This window comes from Accipiter gentilis, chromosome 4, assembly GCF_929443795.1.
Source record: "Accipiter gentilis chromosome 4, bAccGen1.1, whole genome shotgun sequence".
Lineage (NCBI taxonomy): Eukaryota > Metazoa > Chordata > Aves > Accipitriformes > Accipitridae > Astur > Astur gentilis.
In genome coordinates, this window is record NC_064883.1 from 15,702,186 (window position 1) to 15,724,032 (window position 21,847).

At 37.9% G+C, this 21,847-nt stretch overlaps 1 protein-coding gene across 8 annotated transcripts in view; it reads left to right on the forward strand.

Annotated features, from left to right (window-relative positions):
* Nucleotides 1-21,847, forward strand: part of DGKB (diacylglycerol kinase beta) — a 370,440-nt gene that overhangs the window by 56,690 nt on the left and 291,903 nt on the right. For all 8 annotated transcript variants that reach the window (XM_049798232.1, XM_049798231.1, XM_049798230.1 and 5 more), the window contains exon 3: nucleotides 19,261-19,337. In XM_049798232.1, the coding sequence (XP_049654189.1) occupies nucleotides 19,261-19,337 (77 nt within the window). The remainder of the gene's footprint in view (nucleotides 1-19,260; nucleotides 19,338-21,847) is intronic.

A 21,847-nucleotide genomic window follows, 5' to 3' on the forward strand; every position in this document is an offset into this window, starting at 1 on the left:
TACAGAATTAAATACTTCAATATTTTACTTGGGGGAAAATAATAAAGTGAAATCTGGTTGTCAAAGAATATGAATATCGTGTTTATTGGAATATGTTATCTACTGAAGTATTTGGTTTTCTTTTTAACAAAAGAAATCTCTACGAAAAATGTTATTGGGTTGTTCTGATGTGACAAAAGCAAATAGTTTGCACAGTCTTATATTAAATGTAACATTTAAATGTAATTAAAATCATTAGAGATTTCTGTGTTGCTTTAGGATTTTGATTTGGGTGATCTGATTTCTGAAGGCAGCTTCAAAAATATCAACCTTTACTTTGTTGTCTAAAATAAGTTATCCTCCTGTCTAGTAGTTTTATTTATATTTATATCCATATCTTATCTTGCGTGTTGTTTTTTTCCTAGATTTAGAGTTTGTTAGAAGACACAGAAAAGGGGTGTACATCATAAATTCTTTATTTTAGTGTGACTTACATGAATATATTCTCTGGTTTGCTATCTGTGAGTGACACTAAGCTTGAGATATTCTGACAAGGGTCTGGCATATTTCTTAGTGGTGCAGAGGATTGTGCTTCACTACTTTCAGGAGACTGGGTCTTTATTATATGACTTATCTTGAAGCCGTGATATCATACATATTGGAAGCTAGTAAGTAATTTATTCTCTGCCATTTTTTTAATGCACAGTCTGGGATAAGCTTTATTTTACTAAGAGCATACAATGTCAGAAAAGCATTAGAACAAAACCAAGTCATTGCTCTGTAAGAAACTTGAGCATGAATGTGGCTACAGTTTTCTTACGTATTTAATCAGAGATCCCATCCAAGTTTAAAAATTTACCTTTTAAGAGAATTTACCTTGTAAGAGAATGAAGAAGAACATATGGGGCTGGGCCTGCAGGAGGAGTGGAACAGCTCAGCTTGGATCATCCTACAGGCCAAGTAAAAATTACATATTCTATATGTATTGTTAATCGTATATGTCAGGGAAGCATGTTACCCGCTAAATAGCATTCAGTAAATTCTGGTTTTACAGTTGTTTTATGTTTGTCTATACAGTAGTACTTAAAACATATGATAGGCTCTAATAAAGCATGGTACCATTGTTTAAGGAAAACCATACTTCTCAGCTTATCCTCATAGACATTGGGGTTTATCATTCCTTGAGATGAAATGCCTTAGAACTTTTCATAAGATACTGTCTACTGTGTATTACACTTACTGCAGGCCTGGTAGGCTCCAGGATTTCCAGTGTTTCTTTTCAAGAATAGATTCCTTGGGTTAAAATGTTCTAAAGCAGCTTTTTTACAATATAGGTATTCAAATGTTTTGCTTTTTCTAAGTCTGAAACAGGATATAACATAGGAAAGGAAAAGCCCATCTTGAAAAGCAAGGCAAAAGTCTAAAATGTTTTCTTTTACCATCATTTGACAAAGCTCTGAAGTCTAGTTTTGTTTTTCTTTCCTTTGTACTCTCTGATGTCTTACACTTAATCAGCCAACTTTCCTTTTTCTCATTTTTTCCTGAACCAGCAAGGCAAGCTATGCTTAATAAGCCTAATCTCCATAGGCAGTTGAGTCAAAAAGTTCACAGATGGTTTGCTCTTCCACTTACTTGGAATGTAACTCCATAGGAATTGGTATGTAGCTTGCTCTCAGCTAGTCTGTTCCCTAGGTTTTTAAATGAATTTATTTCTAATCATCCTCTTGCCTCTTTATCTTTGCTTAAATCAAACTATTTTATCAACATGTTACTACATTTCAATACTTAATGTTCAGCTGCAAGTTAACGATGAATAAAAAAAATTGGGGAAAAGTTAAGGTTCTGCTTGCAACTGTCATTTCCTATTTCTGGATGCTTTAATATTAACTTGTTATGTTGGGTATTTTCCTCATGTAGAGAGCATTTGATGGAGTATCTTTATTCTGAAAAGGAAGTCATCCTTTTAGATCAGAAAGTTAAGCTCTCTGGAAACTTGGAAAATGATGAGATCATACTTTTAGATTCTTTAAGGTCTTTGTAAGTGATATAGAATTTCTGAGAGCTTTTTCTCTTTGAGACTGTATTGGCTTTGTGTGGCAAGGTTTTGGTAGCGGGTGGGGTACAGGGGTGGCTTCTGTAAGAAGCTGCTGGAAGCTTCCTCTGTGTTCAAGAGAGAGCGAGCCCACACCAGCCGGCTCTAAGACGAACCTGCCACCGGCCAAGGCCGAGCCAGTCAGCGATAGCGGTAACACCTCTGTGATAACATTTTTAAGAAGGGAAAAAAAGTTGGGACAGACAGAAACGGCAGCCAGAGAGAGGAGTGAGAACATGTAGGAGAAACAACCCTGCAGACCCCCAGGTCAGTGAAGAAGGAGGGGGAGGACATGCTTCAGGCGCCAGAGCAGAGATTCCCCTGCAGCCTGTGGGGAAGACCCTGGTGAGGCAGGCTGTCCCCCTGCAGCCCGTGGAGGACCCCACGCCAGAGCAGGTGGGTTCCCAAAGGAGGCTGTGACCCTGTGAGAACCCCGCGCTGGAGCAGGCTCCTGGCAGGACCTGTGGATCTGTGGAGAGAGGAGCCCACGGAGCAGGTTTTCTGGCAGGACTTGTGACCCCATGGGGGACCCACGCTGGAGCAGTGTGCTCCTGAAGGACTGCACGCCGTGGAAGGGACCCGTGCTGGAGCAGTTCATGAAGAACTGCAGCCTGTGGGAAGGACCCACGTTGGAGAAGTTCATGGAGGACTGTCTCCCGTGGGTGGGACCCCATGCTGGAGCAGGGGAAGAGTGTGACGAGTCCTCCCCCTGAGAAGGATGAAGTGGCAGAAAATAACGTGTGATGAACTGACCGTAAACCCCATTCCCCGTCCCCCTGTGCCGCTGGCGGGGGGGGGGGGGGGGGTTGGTAGAGAATCTGGGAGTGAAGTTGTGCCCGGAAGAAGGGAGGGGTGGAGGGAAGGTGTTCTGAGATTTGGTTTTATTTCTCATTACACTACTCTGGTTGATTTGTAATAAATGGAGTTAATTTTCCCCAAGCTGAGTCTGTTTTGCCCGCGACGGTAATTGGTGAGTGATCTCTCCTGTCCTTATCTCGACCCACAAGCTCTTTGTTATATTTTCTCTCCCCTGTCCCACCGAGGAGGGGGAGTGATAGAATGGCTTTGGTGGGCACCTGGCATCCAGCCAGGGTCAACCCACCACAAAGATACATTAGTTACAATTTGAAGAAAGGTATGAAGGAGCAAAAGAAGAGAAAGGTGAAAGAAGGGAAGAAGTTTGGAAGAATCAACTTTTCTTTCCTTTTCTGTTCTGTCTTGCTATTTTTGAAGTGTTGTTGTCTGCCTCTTCCTATCTTTCCTTCTCCCTATCTTTTATCTTCTCTTGTTCCTTTTATCCTTTTTGGTTATTAATTCTTCATCCTTCTTTCCTTCTCAAGTCTTTTCTGCTTGCTTTTGCTCTGTCAGTTCATCTTTGCTGAAATTACCTTGATCTTAAATGCTCTGGACAGTATTGTTAATTTTCCTAATTGAATGATATAAAAATAAACAAACCTGCCCTGTGTGAGCATACTGAGGTAGAAGTGGATGGATTAGGAGGGGATATAAATTTAAATCCTGGGACCTAGGAGTGTTGTTAGTTCATTACTTTTATGTTGCCTTTTGTCCATGGCAACATTAAGTTGATGAATGCCAGTGTCATGTTACTGGTGTTTTGCTATTAGGTTAGATAAATTAATGTTCTTCTAATACCTGTATCTTAGGGCTACATGTTCACAAAACATTTCAATAAACTTATGTTAGGTTTATATTAAGCTTACAGTAAATAGACATCTTTTTTTTCTAAATATGCATTGAGTTTAGTGGCATATCTTTGTAGTTTGAAGCATAAGTTACAGAAAAGATGTTTCAGTAAATTGATTTGTTTATCTCCTTCCTAATTTTTTTTTCCGTAAGATGTAATATTATGGATTGGCAAGGTAAATAATTCTTGCTCCACAGGTTATTGATTGTTGGCAGGATGTGTGACAGGGATGAATTGAGGAAAGACCTAACCAAAGATGGGGAACTAATTTGTGATTTGGAATCGGATTTTGGTGAGGAAATTCTTGGTGAACTCACCAGAAATTGCTAAAAGATGGTCTGATCATAATGACAGGTAAATGACAAAATTACTTCATAAAAATTAGTGATTGAATCAGTATTGTACTTACAGTAACTGTCCACAGAGGTTGCTAACCTGTAATGGTCCTTTACATGGAATAAATCAGTACAGTATATGGTCTTTAATATCGTTCTCTATGTATTGTGCCATATTATAATAAACCTATTATAGGGCTGCATGTTTCTATAGAGGAGTGGTGTGGTTCAGCCCAGCCGGTAACAAAGCACCATGCAGCCGCTCGCTCACTCCACCCCTCCCTTCCCCTGGCCATGGTGGGATGAGGAGAAAATATAAAGGCAGGCTCATGAGTCAAGACAAGTGACTTATGGTCACAGGCGAAAGGCATGCTCAACTTGGGGAAAAAACAAAATCAATTTAATTTACTATCAATCAAGATTAAACAAGGATTTGGGGAAGTAAAACCAAGCCTTCGAACACCTTCCCCCCACCCCTCCCTCCTTTCCCGGCTCAATTCCACTCCTGGTTCTCTCTACCTCCTCCCTCCAGCAGTGCAGGGGAAGAGGGGATGGGGGTTGTGGTCAGTTTGTCACATGTTGTTTTTGCCGCTCCTTGCTCCTCAGGGAGAGGACTCCTCACTTGTTCCCTGCTCCACTGTGGGGTCCCTCCCATGGGAGACAGTCCTTCACAAACTTCTCCAATGCGAGTCCTTTCCGCGGGCTGCAATTCGTCACAAACTTCCCTGGTGCGGGTCCTTTCTGCAGGCTGATCTTCAGTCACAAGCTGCTCCAGCACAGGCTTTCCCATGGAGTCATGGCTATCTTCGGGGCCCTCTGCTCCACCGTTCACCTCCGTGGGCTGCAGGGGGACAGCCTGCCATCTCACCATGGGCTGCAGGGGCATCAACCTCCTCAGGCTCCCTTCCTCCCCCTACTTCTTCACTGACCTTGCTATCTGCAGAGGGGTTCATCTTGCATTCCAATCCCACTACTCACTACCAGTTCCCCTTCTTAAATATGTTATCCCGGAGGTGCTACCACCATTGCTTATGGGTGCGGCCTTGGACAGAGACAGGTCCAACTTGGAGCCAGGGAAGCTTCTGGCAGCTTCCCACAGGAACCACCCCTGCGGCCTCTCCCCCGCTACCAAAAAAAACCCCCACCATGCCATACAAACCCATAACAAGGAGAAAGATACTGAAAGTCTGATCATGTAAGTAAGTGGAAGTAAAATTAACTCGGAATTATGCTTGCATTACAGTCAAATTGTGATTATGTCTCACACAGCTTTAAAGGAACAGGCTTAACTTAGCTATTTTTGATACCTCGAGTAAATTTTTGACACAGAGGAAGTCTGTGTACTTTTCAGATCTGTGAAACTGAGGTCTGTGCTGATCCAACTGTACTTTATCTCTGTGCCCATCATTTGGGTATGCATAAAGGAACCACAGTTGCAACTTTTGACTTCAACGTAGACAAAACCTTCCCTTGGTAGAGACGTTTTCAATGTATTTGGTAATGACCTGTAGGATGAAGGGGAAAAAAAGAGCTTTCCAGTTAATTTAGAAAGATTTGCTTAGACTTCACTGACGTGAGAAAGCCAAATGATTAATAGGTGTGGAAATTAGGCAGCAGGAATATGTTCTTATGAAGGATTCTGTTGTTGTCACCAAAGTTTTTTCAGTCATTGTTTTTAAGATCTTACTCTGAAAAATTCAAAGGTAGAAGACTACTTGATTTGCCTTACGCTGTCATTTGAACTGTAAAAGGATGGTATTCTACTAACTGTAATATAGGGTGTTTTTGAGAACTGCAAAGGGTAATGAAAGAACATGCTGCTACTGGTGTATTGGGTTTGCCTCTAGTAAGGTCTCTAAGGTAACTGGTTTAAGGACGTTTATAGCAACAGTTGCTGCTGTAAATGGAATCTGCTGTGCTGTGTTGTTAAAGGAAAGACAGACTCTGCCATGTTTTATGTTAAAGATTCCCATCCTACTAGGCCATGGCAAAAGTCCTGAAATCTTGTGTTCATCATTACAGCAACCTCTATAGCTTTGTATTTCTAGTTGATTTTTATAGATGTGAGCATATTATACAATAGTATTCAAAACAAACATAATAGAAATATCTTGAATAAAATATTTGTTATTGTCGTGGTTTAACCCCAGCCAGCAACTAAGTACCACGCAGCCGCTCACTCACTTCCCAGTTCCTAAACTAGATGGGACGTCCCATGGTATGGAATACACCATTGGCCAGTTTGGGTCAGGTGCCTTGGTTGTGTCCTGTGCCAACTTCTTGTGCCCTGGCTGGGCATGAGAAGCTGAAAAATCCTTGACTTTAGTCTAAACAGTACTAAGCAACAACTGAAAACATCAGTGTTATCAACATTCTTCACATGCTGAACTGAAAACATAGCACTGTATCAGCTACTAGGAAGACAGTTAGCTCTATCCCAGCTGAAACCAGGACAGTTATAATAATAAAATTTGCTTGAGTCAGGGACTGATTCCACTCCTGGCCCAAACTGATGGTTAATTATCCAAATAAATTTCCTAGATCACTAATTGATTGGCTAAAGAAAACCCCTTGTGAATGTTAGAAATGCATTAAAGATGATTTACTGTCTTGGAAATAGCAATAAACCCCAAATTAATACAACTTAACTTTCAAAGTTTTGTACTTATTTAACAAGTTCTTTATCTTATTTGGAATAGTTCTTGGTATTGTAGATAAGAAGCACTCTTACTATATATGTATTCAGAACTCATAAAACTTTGTTTTACCCTTTACTTAGTTGTTATATGCATTTGTATTATAAGCTGCATTTTTCCTAGTTTATTTGATGAGGGTTTTGGTTTGTTGGGTGGTAGGTTTATTTCATGATGTCATTGTGTGTATCTTTTTTCTGTACACTCAGTGACTAAACTTGTTTAATAAGTAGGAGTCACTAGACTTCCATCGTTTTCACATGGTGCCTTCATAATTAGGTCTTTGTTCATTCATTCTAGTATATTTATCCAACAGCCCATCATGAGTGTTTTAAGGCAAAAATCAGTCTAGATCTGTAGTACTTCTTATTCCTTTCTTAAGACAATTCCCTTTGAATAAAGGTTCGTCTTCCCTATGAATCAGATTTGCTGAAAGCAATCCCATTTTGCATTTCCCTAAAGTAAAACATAGTGATTCTTTCAAAGACAAGGAGGTAAGCTTATAGGGCTGGACAGACAAGTTTTAAAACACAGATATCTGTATACTACTGTATCCATCACACAAAAACTATTAATTGGTGGTAGCACACAAAAGAGTAAACATCTATCCTGGGGAATAAGATTGGAGAAAAATGAAGTAAGTAGTGGGAAAATATAAATGAAGAACAGATTGATGGGATAAAACCGTGGAAAACTGATTATAGGATAATTTTAGGATTAAAGGTATTTCTGAGGGAATAGAACAAAGATGGCTGAGAATTTATATATTCTTTTTTGTTTGTTTTATTAGCTGAATAGGGAATTCCAGAAAGTGATAATGGAGAAACAAATAAAGCTTAAGAGAGCAAATCGGCTTTGACTTCTAAGCCTGTAGGGGGCAACTAACCCGTGTATTAAACTGCTTAAATTATATGGTTAAGCAGATATAGTTTAGGCTGATTAGAGAGCTCTATAGGCTTGCTTGAGGAAGCTACTTACCTGAATAATGTTACTACCTTGCCAGGTAAGTTTACATGAAAATGTAGTCTTCCTTGGAGTGTCCCTCTCCGAAGACTGGTTTTTTAGACATGAAAATGTAATTGGATAAAGTCACAAATAGTCCTGGTAGTGGGGTTTAATGCTGCCTTTACCAGTGAACTATATCATAAGGTTTATTCTTGCTTGCTGTCTCCTTAGAATCCTGGAATGAACAAAGAGTTATCCTATTCCAGCTTTTGATATTAAATTGGGAAGGTGGAAGATTATATCCCTTCAGACTAAGGCAGATATAGAATTCAGGTCTAATGTATTTGTAGTGAAAGGGAAATGATTTAAGATGCGTCAAGCAAGGGTCAGTAGAACACAGCTCTCCAGAAGTGTAAACTGATCTGACGAGCTTTCCTTTCCTTGATGTCCATGCATAGTACCTCTCTCCTGTACTCTCTGTTTCTCAAGTATTGTCTGTTATGGTCAATATTGTCCGTAAAGTCTCTTGAGAAATTAATGAGATAAAGCAGTTAATTAATAGGCAAACGTATTTAATGCTGACAAAATAAAAACTTTATGTAGCAATACTGTAAAAGACCTGTTTAACAGTACTGAACTTGGACACAGAGCTGGCTTAGATGGAAACAGAATTTTTTGAATTTTGAACTCCACAGCTAGAAGATTTATCAAGTAGTACTTGAAACATTTATTTCTCAGAGCAATGAACATTAAAGCAGATTTCCCAGAATAGGTTTGCAATGGCAATTGCTAAGTTAAATGGGCATATGTTAAACTTAGTTAATGTGTAAAGCTATATTGCAAATATTGAGTTGATTTGCTGTAGTAATGGAAATAGGAAAACTCCCAATCTTCCTAATATATAATTAAGACAAACTTGTAGCCTCTCATCAGTCCTTTATTTCCTTAAACTTCAAGTTCCCAGCCATTAGGAGAACAACATTATCCCAAAAGTTAGATCTTGGACTGGAGTTGAGACTTTTGATTTTTACTGCTCAATCTGTAGCCTTTTTTCTTTGAGTTTTATTTTTTCAATTCTATCCATTTAGCGGTACACTTTTTTCAGTAGCCTTATAAGGTAGCTGAATGTGTAAATACCACAATGGAAGCAACCTCTGCATCAGACCATACCTTTGTAATTAAGCAGTGGTTGGGAGGCTGTGATTCCTAGGCAGATGTCTACTTAGCAGCTCATTCCTATGGACAACACAGCTGTTATTTTTTCAGTGAGTAACTTTAAACTTTCTATGACGTTAATATTTCCATAGGCTCAACACCTGTGGAAGATTGTATCCAAAATGGAATTATGGCAAGATTCTCAGCAGAAACAGTGGAAAACTAGAGCTGCTGTTGCAGTGTCCACATGCTCAACACACACAAACTTAAAACCCCTCTACAAATGAAATAAAAATCGGAGAGGCTTTTTAGCTTTATGTAAGCAATAATGATTGATGAATTATTATTTTTTTTAATCAGGGGTATTCAGTCATGAACTTTCAGGCAATTTCTTATTATGTAAACTGGAGCACAATTTTAACAAATATGAAATACTGTGTAATGCCCCAAGCAGCCAAATCTGCTTATGCTGTCCAAAGATGTATAGAATGTAGAGAAGACTTTTTCTCTTTTTCTTCCCTAGACTGTATATGCCCACCTTAAGCTAATTTTTACAGAGATTTGATAGGTTAGATCAGGTAATATCTTATTGATTGGAAAAATTGATCTGAATTCACCAAACTGAACATATGTGTATATGTGTGTATATATATATATAAACTAAAATGCAAGGGCTTGGCAACATTGTATGTGCATATACAGTATATATATAATTACATCATGTGGAGTCTCCATGTCCAAACCTAGTCAGGCAACAGAGAATTTTGGGCATGCCAAAATAACAGTATATAATAACAGTAGTACAGTGTTCAATAGAGTTTTTGATAGTTTTGATTGCCACTGAATGTTGAAAAACTTTTGATAGAGTTGTCAAGGCTTGTTTCTCTGAGTCTTGGAGAGAGCGAGCTCTTGTGAACACTTTTTGAACTGCTCTTCACTACTATACGAAGCATGTGATCACGAAGAACAAAAGTTTAGGAATCATATTTAGAACAAAGGGCAAACCAGCTTATTACCAGTACATATCCTCAGCAGGTCCAGGAACCTTCATCATTTGTAGTTCAAGATGCAGAGCAATGTATACTTGTGTTGCTAATTCTTTTAGTTTTATGGTCTAGGTAAGTATTTGACTATAGACCTTTCTCCCAAGATAAACTGTAATAGTGAATCATGATTGCAAGAAGTGCAGATTTTGTTTTTAAATAACATTTCTTTGCAATAGTAAATACATCTGCACTGGAAGATAGGTGTGTCTTAATGGATCAGAAAACCATAAGACAAAATCAAATTGAGTTGGATTTTTAGTTTTAAAAATAATCCATTGATTCAACATTTATATTCCTTAATTCATAAGACAATAAATTACTGTATGTTAAGAAAATTACTTTAGGTAAAAGTCAGAAGAAGTATTGCCTCCAATGTTGAGAGCGCTAAAATGTCATCTCTGAAATAAAGTTTCAGTATATATGAATGTCCAGAACTGGCACTGTATAAACCTTTACAACCTTGTAAGAGGAAGAGTAAATGAATGTGATACTTTGAGAAAGAAAAATGGTTTAAAAAAAAAGGTACCATTAAATCTTCCTGCTTCAAGAAGAGTACCAAAGCATTTCAAGAATTGTCTGTGCTGCATGGAAGAATGGAAGAACCAGATGTAGCTGTGAAATTATGTCTTGTAATGAAACAGGGGCTTAAGGCATTTTAAAAAAAAATGAGAGTGGAAGACAAACAGAAAAAAAACCCAAACAAACCAACCCCCAGCTGCACAGGGCAACTTACACCACCTGAGGAGCTTCCCTCAAGCTCTTTAAAATAAAGGCAAGCAATCAAAAGAAGCCATGGTGCCTTGGTAAAATATGTTGCCAATTTTGACTCACCCTTATGGTGAACAGGTGAAACATGTTAGCTTAAACTACTTTACAGTTGCCCTTTGCACAGTTACTGTATTTCATATGATGTGTCATAATTTAAGTGGTAATGTAAATTCAAACCCACAAGTTTTAACATCTTTGTATGCCATGGTATTGCATAACTGCTTCAGCAATTTGAGATGTATGTGGAAATATGAGAAACTTGTGTACCGCTTTTTAGTAAGTATATGTTGAAGGAGTAAACAGGGGAGCGAAAGCTTGCCAATAGAAGGAAGATCAGGCATAGGAATAACACGTTAGGTAGAAATAAAGTATCTCGGGCCTATCTGTAGAGGCTTGGAAAGGTTACATGGTAATACTTTCTTAATTGTACTTTTAGCATTTTTTAAATTTTTGTTATTTTTTGGACTTCTGTAAAATATTAATAGGTATCTACGTCCATGTTAGTTGGCAAGTTTCAAAATATCTCTAATTTCTGACAGAGTATGCAAAATATTTAATTTTAGATGTGTGCAATCCTGTGCCATTTTTACTTCACTTATTAGGCTACTTGTTTTTACAATAACTGCAAAAATTATTTACTTTTTTTATAGACCTGTGTTTAAGTACATAGCTATGTAAGAATATACCATATGTTCATATATCTATTCAATAATTTTTTAAGCCATAATTGTGTTTAGGTTAAATAGGTAATGAGTTCAAAGTATAAATAGAAACAAGTAAACTACTGTATTTTTTACAATGTAGATTTCAAAACCAGTACAAGCAGTCTCAAACTTATAAAGCCCTTTCCCTGTTTACGCTTAAAATCAGAATTAATACGTGCTAAATTTCAAATCAAACTGATTTGATTCTTCAGTTAGAAAGTTAGTGCTTAGAGTTAGTGTTTGGGCTGAAATATGTTGTCAGTAGCATACTTCATTAATTTAATAGAGAAGGGTTTCATCGTCATTCTGACGGGAAAGGTTATAAACTGGCAGCCTGTATCAGATATTGTGACCAGCTGTAAATAAACAGGAAATGAGAAAAGGGAAAGAAGGAGCCACTACGTTACTTGCTGAAGGTTCATATTAGTTTTCAGGCTCAAGCGAGGTGGTGGGATCTGAAGGCTGGAGAGGTCTCCCGAGGCATCGCCTCCTTCCTTGTGTCAGGGCAAGCCATTTCTGAAGTACAGCATATTAACTACGTGCACATATACTGCATTTTGAAGACGAGTATTAGAATGACTTGCAATATCATGGTTTTCTCACCTCATGAACTTAGGATGAGGGAATGCTGCCTCTGGACCCTGAGGGTACTGCCAGGCCTGACTGTCCCTGCCCAAGCCTCCCCCCGGGCTCTCAGGCCCTGCCTATGGCCCAGGACCTCCTGCCACCCCCCGGGGCTGGCCAGCGCTGCCCTGGCAGCACCACAGCAGGGCTGGTCTCCAGCTCCCCGGAGTCGGGCCCACCCGTGGGCTGGCAGCCTCGGGCTTGCCCCATCCCCCAGGGAGCTGCTGATGCCCGGGCTTGGGGCTGCCCTGCTCCCGGCTCTGGCGATGTGACAGGTCCTGGCTGCCAGGCCCTGCCTGCCCTGCTGCCCCGGGGGAGCTGCCGGATCCCGGCCCCAGGGAGCCCCCAGCCCTTGCAGTGCCCTGACGCCCTGAACCTTCCTCTCAGAGATGCGCTCTGAGGATCTTTCAAACTGTTTCAGCCTTAATTTTGTGAATGTTGGGAGACAAAGGAGTCCAAAAGAAGCTTGAGTAACTTTGCTGTAGTCATCTTAAAACGTAAAAGATGATTAGTTCTTCTCAGAATATTTTTAAGTACACACAGGAATTGCCTGCAGTTCCTCTCAAGTCCTGGAGTATGTTTTGGTCCTTTACTTATTTCTTCCTTTGTCCTTTACTTACTTCCTCCATTCAAAGCTTATCCCACTAGCAGACAAAAATTAAGCCTCCCCCTACTCCTCCCCAAATCCCTGTTGTTTGCCATATACTTTCATTTGAACATCTGCTGTAGGGAAGTGGGATTTGGTGGACATTTTTTATTAATGTGGACTAAACATCTGCTGGCACATGCAGTCAATATTGCTTTTTTTCCACAAAAGTCCTTGATTTTCTCCGTAAGTATTACTTGGTACATAGCAATAGGTAAAATGGATCAATCTTCCTCCTTGTGATGCTGGGGCCCAGCAGGGAGGATAGGTGAAGAGGCAGCTCCTGCATTGGCCGTCAGGAGGAAGACGTTGTCCTTGCAGCAGGAGCTGCTGTTCCCCCCTCCCTCAACCTGCCTCTTCTTCCACCTCCTCCATTCCCCATTGCAGAAGTCAGTTGCCACCGTATTTATTTAGGCAGCATCATCCAGTTCTGCCTGTGTTTCTAAGAAGCTTTTTCCTAATTGTTTGTCACAGAATTCAGTGGGAATGTGATTTGCTGGAGGGTGTAGTCTCTCAAATTCTCCAGTTTAAGGAGTGTTACCCAAACCATTGATAGCAACTAGTGAGGAGAGCTCTCCCTTAGACCATTGGACAGTGATTGCCTTCCCAGCCTGGCCACTCTTTTCAAGACCGCAGTAGGTTTTAAATTCTAATTACAAGAAAATAAAATTGAGTATTTACCCCACTTAAGGTTTTAAATGTCTGTTTATTTTGTGAAATTTGTAACAAAAGACCACTTTCAAGTCACAAACCAAAACTGAGGCATGATGCTTTGCCAGTGAGCCTGCAGCTGTATGTATGGAAAGCATAGGACATGTACACTACTGCCTTCTGCTGGTTCAGTGTCAGCCATCAGGCATCTCTTACCAACACAGACATGCTGCAAGACTGAGTCATGCTAGGTAAACAATTTTTATACTGGAACAACTTATTTTGTTGGAAGGGCAACAGTTTTTACCCTTTGGTGCTGCAGACACATTTGTTGGCAGGCTTAGCCTTTTTAACATGCTAGTATTTCTAGACCAGTAAAGCTTTGGATTAAACATAGCTATAGCTTGAGCAAAAGCATTATCCAGTTCTCTGAATAAAATAAAGTATGCAAAAGGAAAAAAGCTATGTGTATAAATTTATATATATACACATGCATTTTTGTATGGTTGCATACACAAAAGAAAGAAAAGTCCATAGAAGAATAAGAACCCATACAAAAATTGCAATGTCAACCGAGTCCTGGGTTTTTCCCCGTGCTTCTCATAGACTTACCTGCCAAGCAGGGCTTTTGAGTTTGAGCTAGGCTTTGTTGGCATGCAGAAAATCATGTGTTGAAGGTTGCAACTTTCTTTTTCTCGATCATAATCAGATGTTTAGAAAATCTCTCTGGAACTTCTATATATAAATTCTGAACTTTTGACCATGGTAGGACTTCAGATGCCTGTGATATTTTTTATATTGTATAAAGTTTACAAAAGGGAAATAGAGGTAGAAAGTGGTTACTACTCTACTTTTTATTGTAGGTGTTAAAATTAGTCACGGTCCAGGAAGTATCCAAGTTACTATGAATTTCGGTTCAAACTGAAAAACATATAAGGGAATTATAATACAGTCATCATTATCTAGTGCTTATTTCCCTTTAAATTGTAAAGCAGTTTTTTGTATATAGCATGTGATTTATGCTGAGTTTTATGTTATAAGTCTGTCTCTTCTTTTTTTTTTTCTTTTTAAGGAAAAAATCTTTTTCAAGGATTTTTTGGGAGGATGGGGAGGTGTTCTGGTTTTTGCTGGGATAGAGTTAACTTTCTTCTTAGTAGCTGGTATAGTGCTATGTTTTGTGTTCAGTATGAGAAGAATGTTGATAACACACTGATGTTTTCAGTTGTTGCTAAGTAGTGCTTATGCAAAGTCAAGGATTTTTCAGGTTCTCATGCCCAGCCAGCAAGAAGGCTGGAGGGACACAAGAAGTTGGAAGGGGACACAGCCAGGGCAGCTGGCTAAAGGGTTATTCCATACCATGTGATGTCATGTCTAGTATATAAACTGGGGAGGAGTGGGGCTGGTAGGGATTGCCACTCGGGAACTAACTGGGCATTGGTCGGCGAGTGGTGAGCAATTGCATTGTGCATCACTTGTTTTGTATATTCCAATTATTTTATTATTATTATTATTGTCATTTTATTATTGTAATTGTTATCATTATTATTTTCTTCTTTTCTGTTGTATTAAACTGTTCTTATCTCAATCTATGAGTTTTACCTTTTTCCCCAATTCTCTCCCCCATCCCACTGGGTGGGAGAGAGGGAGTGAGCAGCTGTGTGGTGCTTAGTTGCTGGCTGGGGTTAGACCATGGCAATATAGACAAAGTGTGTGATCTGGGCAAGCTTTCCTTGGTTTCTGTTTTCTGATTATGGGAGAAATGGTACACCATATTCCAGTCTCAACTGAGTGCTCAATCTTCCTCATCTAAAGTTGAGTCATTTTAAAAAATGAATCATAATTTTTAATGTGGGCTAAATCAAATGGTTTTGAACTTAGTATGTAAATTTGTCTTCAGTTATAAAAAGTATCTTTGTTAGGTCTGAAAGACAGGTAAGGAAAAATCAGACACTTTGACACTTTTACTGTTAGATATGCAGGTTTCGTATTTCTAGAGTTGGCATTTTAATTGTTTTGCCTTTATTCTGAAACAATACCACATCAGCCTAAGTCTCATCTATATATCTACTGTTTTGGAGTCTTTATTTTAAAATAGAATTTCTGCAGCACTGCGTGGAATCCAGGTACTTTTCTCCCACGTACTAGTAATAGCTTTTCAGTTAGCAGTCTTCCGCATCATGCCTAGTCTGTTTGTCCTGCCCCAAACTCACTGGAGCATAAGGTGGGAAACCACTTCTTGCCTCATCCAAGGAAAGCTCTGATTCCTGGGTCACAGTTGCCCTTTTTCTTCTTCCACCCCCTTGGCTAAATGAACACTGGTGCATTCTATCCAAATTGCAACAGAAGTTGGGTTGAACAATAAGAGTTTAAATCCATTCAGGCAGAGGAGAGAATTGAAGGTCTTCCATATTTTGAGTGAATGTCCAAAGCGCTGGGCTAGTGGGTAATAAAAATACTAAAATTGTGAGAACAAAAAGAGATGTTTCATGAAACAGACTTTATATTTAAAGGTACATGAAATTCATATTGTGTTAGCTATAGCTTTGCAGGTAAGATGGGATTTAAGCACTACAGTGACAGACTGTGTGCTATATCTACACATATTTAGAAACTGTCTCTCTTGAGGAGAGCTTGGAATACAGAGACTTAGACAAAGAAGGAATTTGTCCTTGATTTTAAAAACAGGTAAGAGTAATCCGTTGGAGTTTAAGACCATATTTGTATGTTAACATGAGTGGTTCTTATGGATTTAGTGAGACTGCTGACAAAATGGTAAGTTGCTAAGTTATGCAGAACATCTGTGCTTGTAGGTAACAGTGACAACACAGATTCTGGTTTGATGCTTGTGTTTACACCACCATTTTCCAGTGAGTATGTAGATGATTTGGATCAGACTAAATAAACTGTAGTGGAACCCAAAGCATTGTTGTTGTTTCCTTGTTACTTAAGAAAAAAGTTAGGAAAACTTCCTACTTACTTCTGTGTATTTTCTGGAAATTTTTGTCTATTTTGGACAGAAAGCATATACTTGACTTTTTTTTTTTTAAAGTGGAATTGAGAACATTTTACTGCAGTTTCTCATTTTTATTGGCATAGACCTTTCCAACGCAATGCCTCTTGTATTTTTTTATTTTATTTTTTTTTAATGTGATCCCCAAGTAAGAGTGAAACTTGAAAATTAGCCTATTATTCATATCCCTTTAGGTCAACTTATTAGAGATGGAACATGTTCCTAATAATAGTTTGCCTACTAGATGCTGAGGAAGGACAATTAATTTTTCTGAGGAATGTCAGCACTGTTGAAGAGTATGCATGCAGAAGATTGCCAGTTGGCGTTTGACTTCAAAATATTGCTAAGTTATTTTGAGCATTTTAAAAGGTCTCTGTTCATGTTAGTTTGGATACTGTCACATGAACTCAAAAAATGATTGAATAACTGTGAACAAAAGGTTGTGAATAATGGTTCTGCCTTGGCTGTGAAATGTATGTCATAGTGCTTGTAATAAATATAGCTGCTGTCCAGAATGTGGAAATCTCTTGAAGAGTTTTGCTGGACAACTAAAGCAAAATTTATATCCACAGACCCTTTTTTTTTTGACAGGTATTTCAAGCATGGAGTTAGCTATGCTTTTTTGGATGTGACTGCTATAAGCTCATGCATGGAAAAGGTGAAAAGTTGTGTTGTTGCTGAAGTTGTCAAGTATCATCAAGACAGAAAATATTCTCTAAGAGTATGAAAATTAAAAGCAAAAAATTATTTTTATTAAGTAACATAACAGATTTTTAGTTTTAATTATGGTTGCATAGGCATAATAATCATTTAAAGATGAATAGACTATCTGATAAAATAGGAAATGAAAGAAGCATGGTCGTTGCTGGGAGAAAATCTCAAGACAGTGTTTTAAAACATCTAGGGAAGTGGGCCATTTCTATTTTATTTATTTATTATTTCATTTGTATAATAATAGGTGTGTGAGGAGAGCTTGCTGTCTTTCTATCTGATGTGCGTTTAACCTCTTTCCTCCAAAGTTCAGTAAAATCCTTTTTTCGGATGAGGTTCAGTCAACTCTGTCATACATCTGCTCAATTCACACTGCTGCTTTCATAGTTATTGACTTTATTATCATAATATGCAATGTTTTTTGTATACAACCATGTATATGACTATTGAAATAATGGACAAAGTAAAAAAGAATTTTTTGTCAGTCATCAATTTGTGTGCTTGTCCTGATCAGTAAGTATCTAACCCATCAGCTTCTAAATACAGTTCCTAATAAAATTTATTTCTTAATATATTGATTTATTCCTTTTTATAGTTTTTTGTCTCCTTTTCACATGAAGTTGTAATTATTTGCTGTATTTCAAATGACAGAGCAATAAGACTGTAGATGACCTTATCAGCTAAATATTTGCTGTGATTGCCTATGAGACCAGCTAAACTCTGTTTCTTACAGTTGACACTAACATTGGAATACATCCTATTAGTGAAAATAAACTGTTTTATTGAGGCCACATATTGTGTCGGGTGTTTTCATTGAAGAAAATGTCATAAAATGACAAACACTGGGAAAAGCAGTTCTTACTGCTTACACTGTCTAAACTGTGTATGAGGGTAGGGAGGAAACAACTTCTCCAGCACCTCTTGAAACTGAATTTTACTGGTGTATCCTGTTTATAGCTGTTAAGAACTGTTACAAAGCTATTTTTCAAGTCCTTTGCTCCTAAATTTTCTCCTCCTAGGTCACGTAATTTACTAAAAGTACTTTTTAGAGTCGGGTTTAAGGTGCTAAATTTCTTTAACTATGTAATAAATATTACAATGCTATATTTTGTTGATATAATTAAAAAAATCAGTAAGACTAGGTCCTAATATTTGTAGTTTTCAGTGTCTAACTAATTGCTAATGTGATAGTGCTGTTCCTGATGCACTCTTTACTTCTCAACTTTCCTTCCAGGTTTTGTTGTTGAAATAAACGTGCAGCCATTAAGTTTAGCTGTCTTCTTCTGTAGTGCATCTGCTACTCATTACTAGTTCACAGTTTACTTAAGTGTTGTGGCCATTATGCACATTTGACCATTATGCGCTCAACTACTGCATTTTAAAGAAAAAATTGAGTTACAATTATTTTTGTTGTATTGCTGAGATATTTTAAGGTGGAAAAGATGGTTATGTGCATGATGTATTCTAAGTGAATCTGAGTTTAAGGGTTTTATGTAGTGGCTACTTACTGAAATAACTGTTTTGTTCTCTGCATGTAGACAATTAAAAACAAATTGAAAAGGTTAGACCTATATCCCTGCTTCTGAACTGCAGGGATTTTGCACGGCTCTGTTAGACAAAACTTGTCCTAAAGTTACTTTAGTTGACAGTGGTTAGAATATCTTAGAGGTCTCCAAAAATAAAGGTTTCAGTAGCAACATTTGTTTTCTGTGATGTGAGTGCAGAAAAATATTTTTTTTCCTTCAAGTTTCCCCTTTATCTTGATATTCTCTGGCACCTCTAACAGTTCCTCTACTCACTGGCAGGTGTGCTAGATGAGATTGAGTAGCGCTGCTGGGAATGACCATGTTCCGTAGATGACTCGGGTTTCAAGGGCAAGAAAAGTGGCTTGAAATAGTCCTTGCAAACAACTCCTCCTTCAGAAATATGCTACTTAACAATAGTTAAGGATTGGGTCAAAGAGTGTTTGTTTCTTAGTATTTTGTGTTTACTTGCTGATTTTTACAGTATTTGGTGAGAGGGTATAGTATGTTCTCATTTTGTTTGTGCCCACAGCTCTCATACAGCTAGAGAAAATTACTAATGTGCATTTAGAAAAGCTCTTAGCAGTTTGGTGGTTGTTTCTTTACTTACAGTTCATATTATGTAAATCATTTTTCTGTATTTTCATTTTCTCTCTCTTTATTCTTCATCCAGATTCCACCAAGAAAATTAAGGATGTCTTAGAAGAATTCCATGGCAGTGGTGTGTTAGCAAAATATAATCCTGAAGGGGTAATTCTTCCTCTTTCTTCAATGGCCAGAAATGTTGGGGAGAAATATTTACAAATGTTGTAACAAATCTAAGCATTTGAAATAGAAGATTATTTGTAGATCAGCTGTTTGGGGTATTTGAAACTGTTTGGAAAGCAAAAATATTAATATTTTGAAGGCCTAAAAGTTTATAAACATTACATTAGACAGACCTGCTTAATAATTTACATAAAAACACATTTTCACTTCTAAGAATTAAACAGACAGACACAACCCCCCCCATCTTATGGTAAGGTTAACATGCTTCCTAATAATTATTTTTAGAGATTGGAAATGTTAAGCATAATGTCAAAAGTTAGAAAAGTAAAATATGTTGAGTTAAGATTTATTTTTAAATTCTGTTTCTCTTGTGTTGTCTCTGGTAGTGGGATCTGCATTATTAAAGGTGTTAGAAAACACCTTTAGATGTTTGATGTTAGAAAACAAAGAATTCAGCTGGGGAAAAAAAAAAGTGTGTGTGCATTGTCATTGCAGATTCACTACTAGACAAAATATTCTGTTTTGGCTGTAGAAAAAGCTAGATTGTTTTCTTTTGTTATCCTCAATTGTAATTTGTATCTGCTTAGCACATTCTAATAGTGTGATTCAAAATACAGCTAAAGAAAAACCTGTTTCAGTAATGTTTCCAATAGTAATGTTTCTAACTGTGCTTGCATTACGTAGAATTCAGGATAGAAAAATTTGCCAACCATTATGAAAACTACTTGATCTTACATTTCAGGACGTAAAAGACAAGAATTATTGTAAAGTAAGGTAGTTGTAACTCTTCAAGTATTGAAAAATTATTTGACTTGACACTGAACTTTGCAAAGCATAGTGCTGGTCATTTTAGTTTCTGGGGAAAATATTTCATAATTCAGTAAAATAGTGTAAGTTGATCTTGTAAAAGATCATCTTAAATCTCCATTATTTTAGTTAAATAGAATCATAGATTATAAAAGGATGGGAATGCTGTGAACATCTTATTTATTCTCCAATGTAACATAAGCTGTAGGACCTCCCTTAATTGATTTTTGTTAAATGTAGACATGTTTTTGTTTGGGTTTTTTTTTTTTTTTAGAAAAGTGTGAACTGTTCATTTAAAAACTCAGTGCTTGCTCTTTTTTTTTAACCTCTGCAGTTTTCTTTATGTTCTTAGTGTATGTGATAAAGTGTTTTTAATTTATTATTTACATTTTTTCTTGAAATTCTTCACTTATTTTCAGTCATCATACAACTTTTTCAGTTTTGTGAAGTCCAACCTTTTAAAATACAAAATAATTGTGCATCTTATGCATATTTAAATAACATGTTGCCATGTAGGTAACACATTATCAAGTTATCAATGTAGGTGTATAAACAAATCAGTATTTAAAGTTGTGAGATTGGTCTCTTAACATAGTCATTCCTCCAATTTGGGAATATGTGGAGGTTGAGTCATGGCAAAAAGTGACCAGTATGGGCACCTGGGACAACTGCTCTGACTGAAGCCAGGTCAGTTTGCAGAATTTGTACAAAGCTGGAATTAATAAACATCGTTGGTCCTGAGCTGAGTCTTTGACTCTGTATGGTGTTTCCCAGAGTTCTTCTTCATTTCACAGTGACTTGTTTGCAGAATCCCACCAATGTACTGAAACATCCAGGGGTTATAGAGCAGCAAAGCACCCAAGTCAGTGAGGAGGCTGGAAGGGGAGGAGTGAATGCAAGTCAGACACCCGCTGGTGGCTTCAGTGTCTTCAGCAGGGATCAAGCTATACACTGCTACTGGGTCAATGTTGGACACAGGCTGACCCTGACAGCTTTTATACTTTGCTGCCTAGCACTGAGGCTTCAGGGAGTGCAACATAAGGAAAACACAGCTAGCAGCAAAGCTACTTTGAATCTAGTAGGATTTATTAGCTCAAGTTTAACGCCATAGGCTGCTGAACTGGAAGGAAACTGGCTGAAATTTCCTCTGCAGTTGAGTGAAGATTCCAAGTCAGACAGAACTGCCTTTGCACAGGTGTGTCTGTTTCTGGCATGCATTCAACCTGCTATGTGGATAAACTCTTTATAGAATGATTTACAAGTTGACTGTATCTGGTCAGATGAGGACTCCATGAGTTGGATGTACAAATATAAATTAAGTCGTTGTTATCTGTAAATGAGATGAAAAAAATTGACTGATCCAGCTGAAATCAGTCAGTGCAGCTTTTTACTTCCACATACTGTAGACAGCACTTCCTTTTTGTTATTGTGTTTTGTAGAGGATACCATCATGTTTCCATTTTAGCTCTCTATTTCCTAGATCATTATCTTATAAGCACTCCAGGTATTTTTCAAGTCTTGTCAATATTCTGCTAAAAGGTGGTGCCAGTTTTTTTACCAATAAATGTGGCATAGAGCTATAGCAGACTTAGCAGTGTGATGAATCTATGTACTTAAGTAAAAGCCTTAAGAACTTCCTGTTTCAAGCTTCTCCCTGCTTAAAGGGTTCAGGAATTTATTCCACT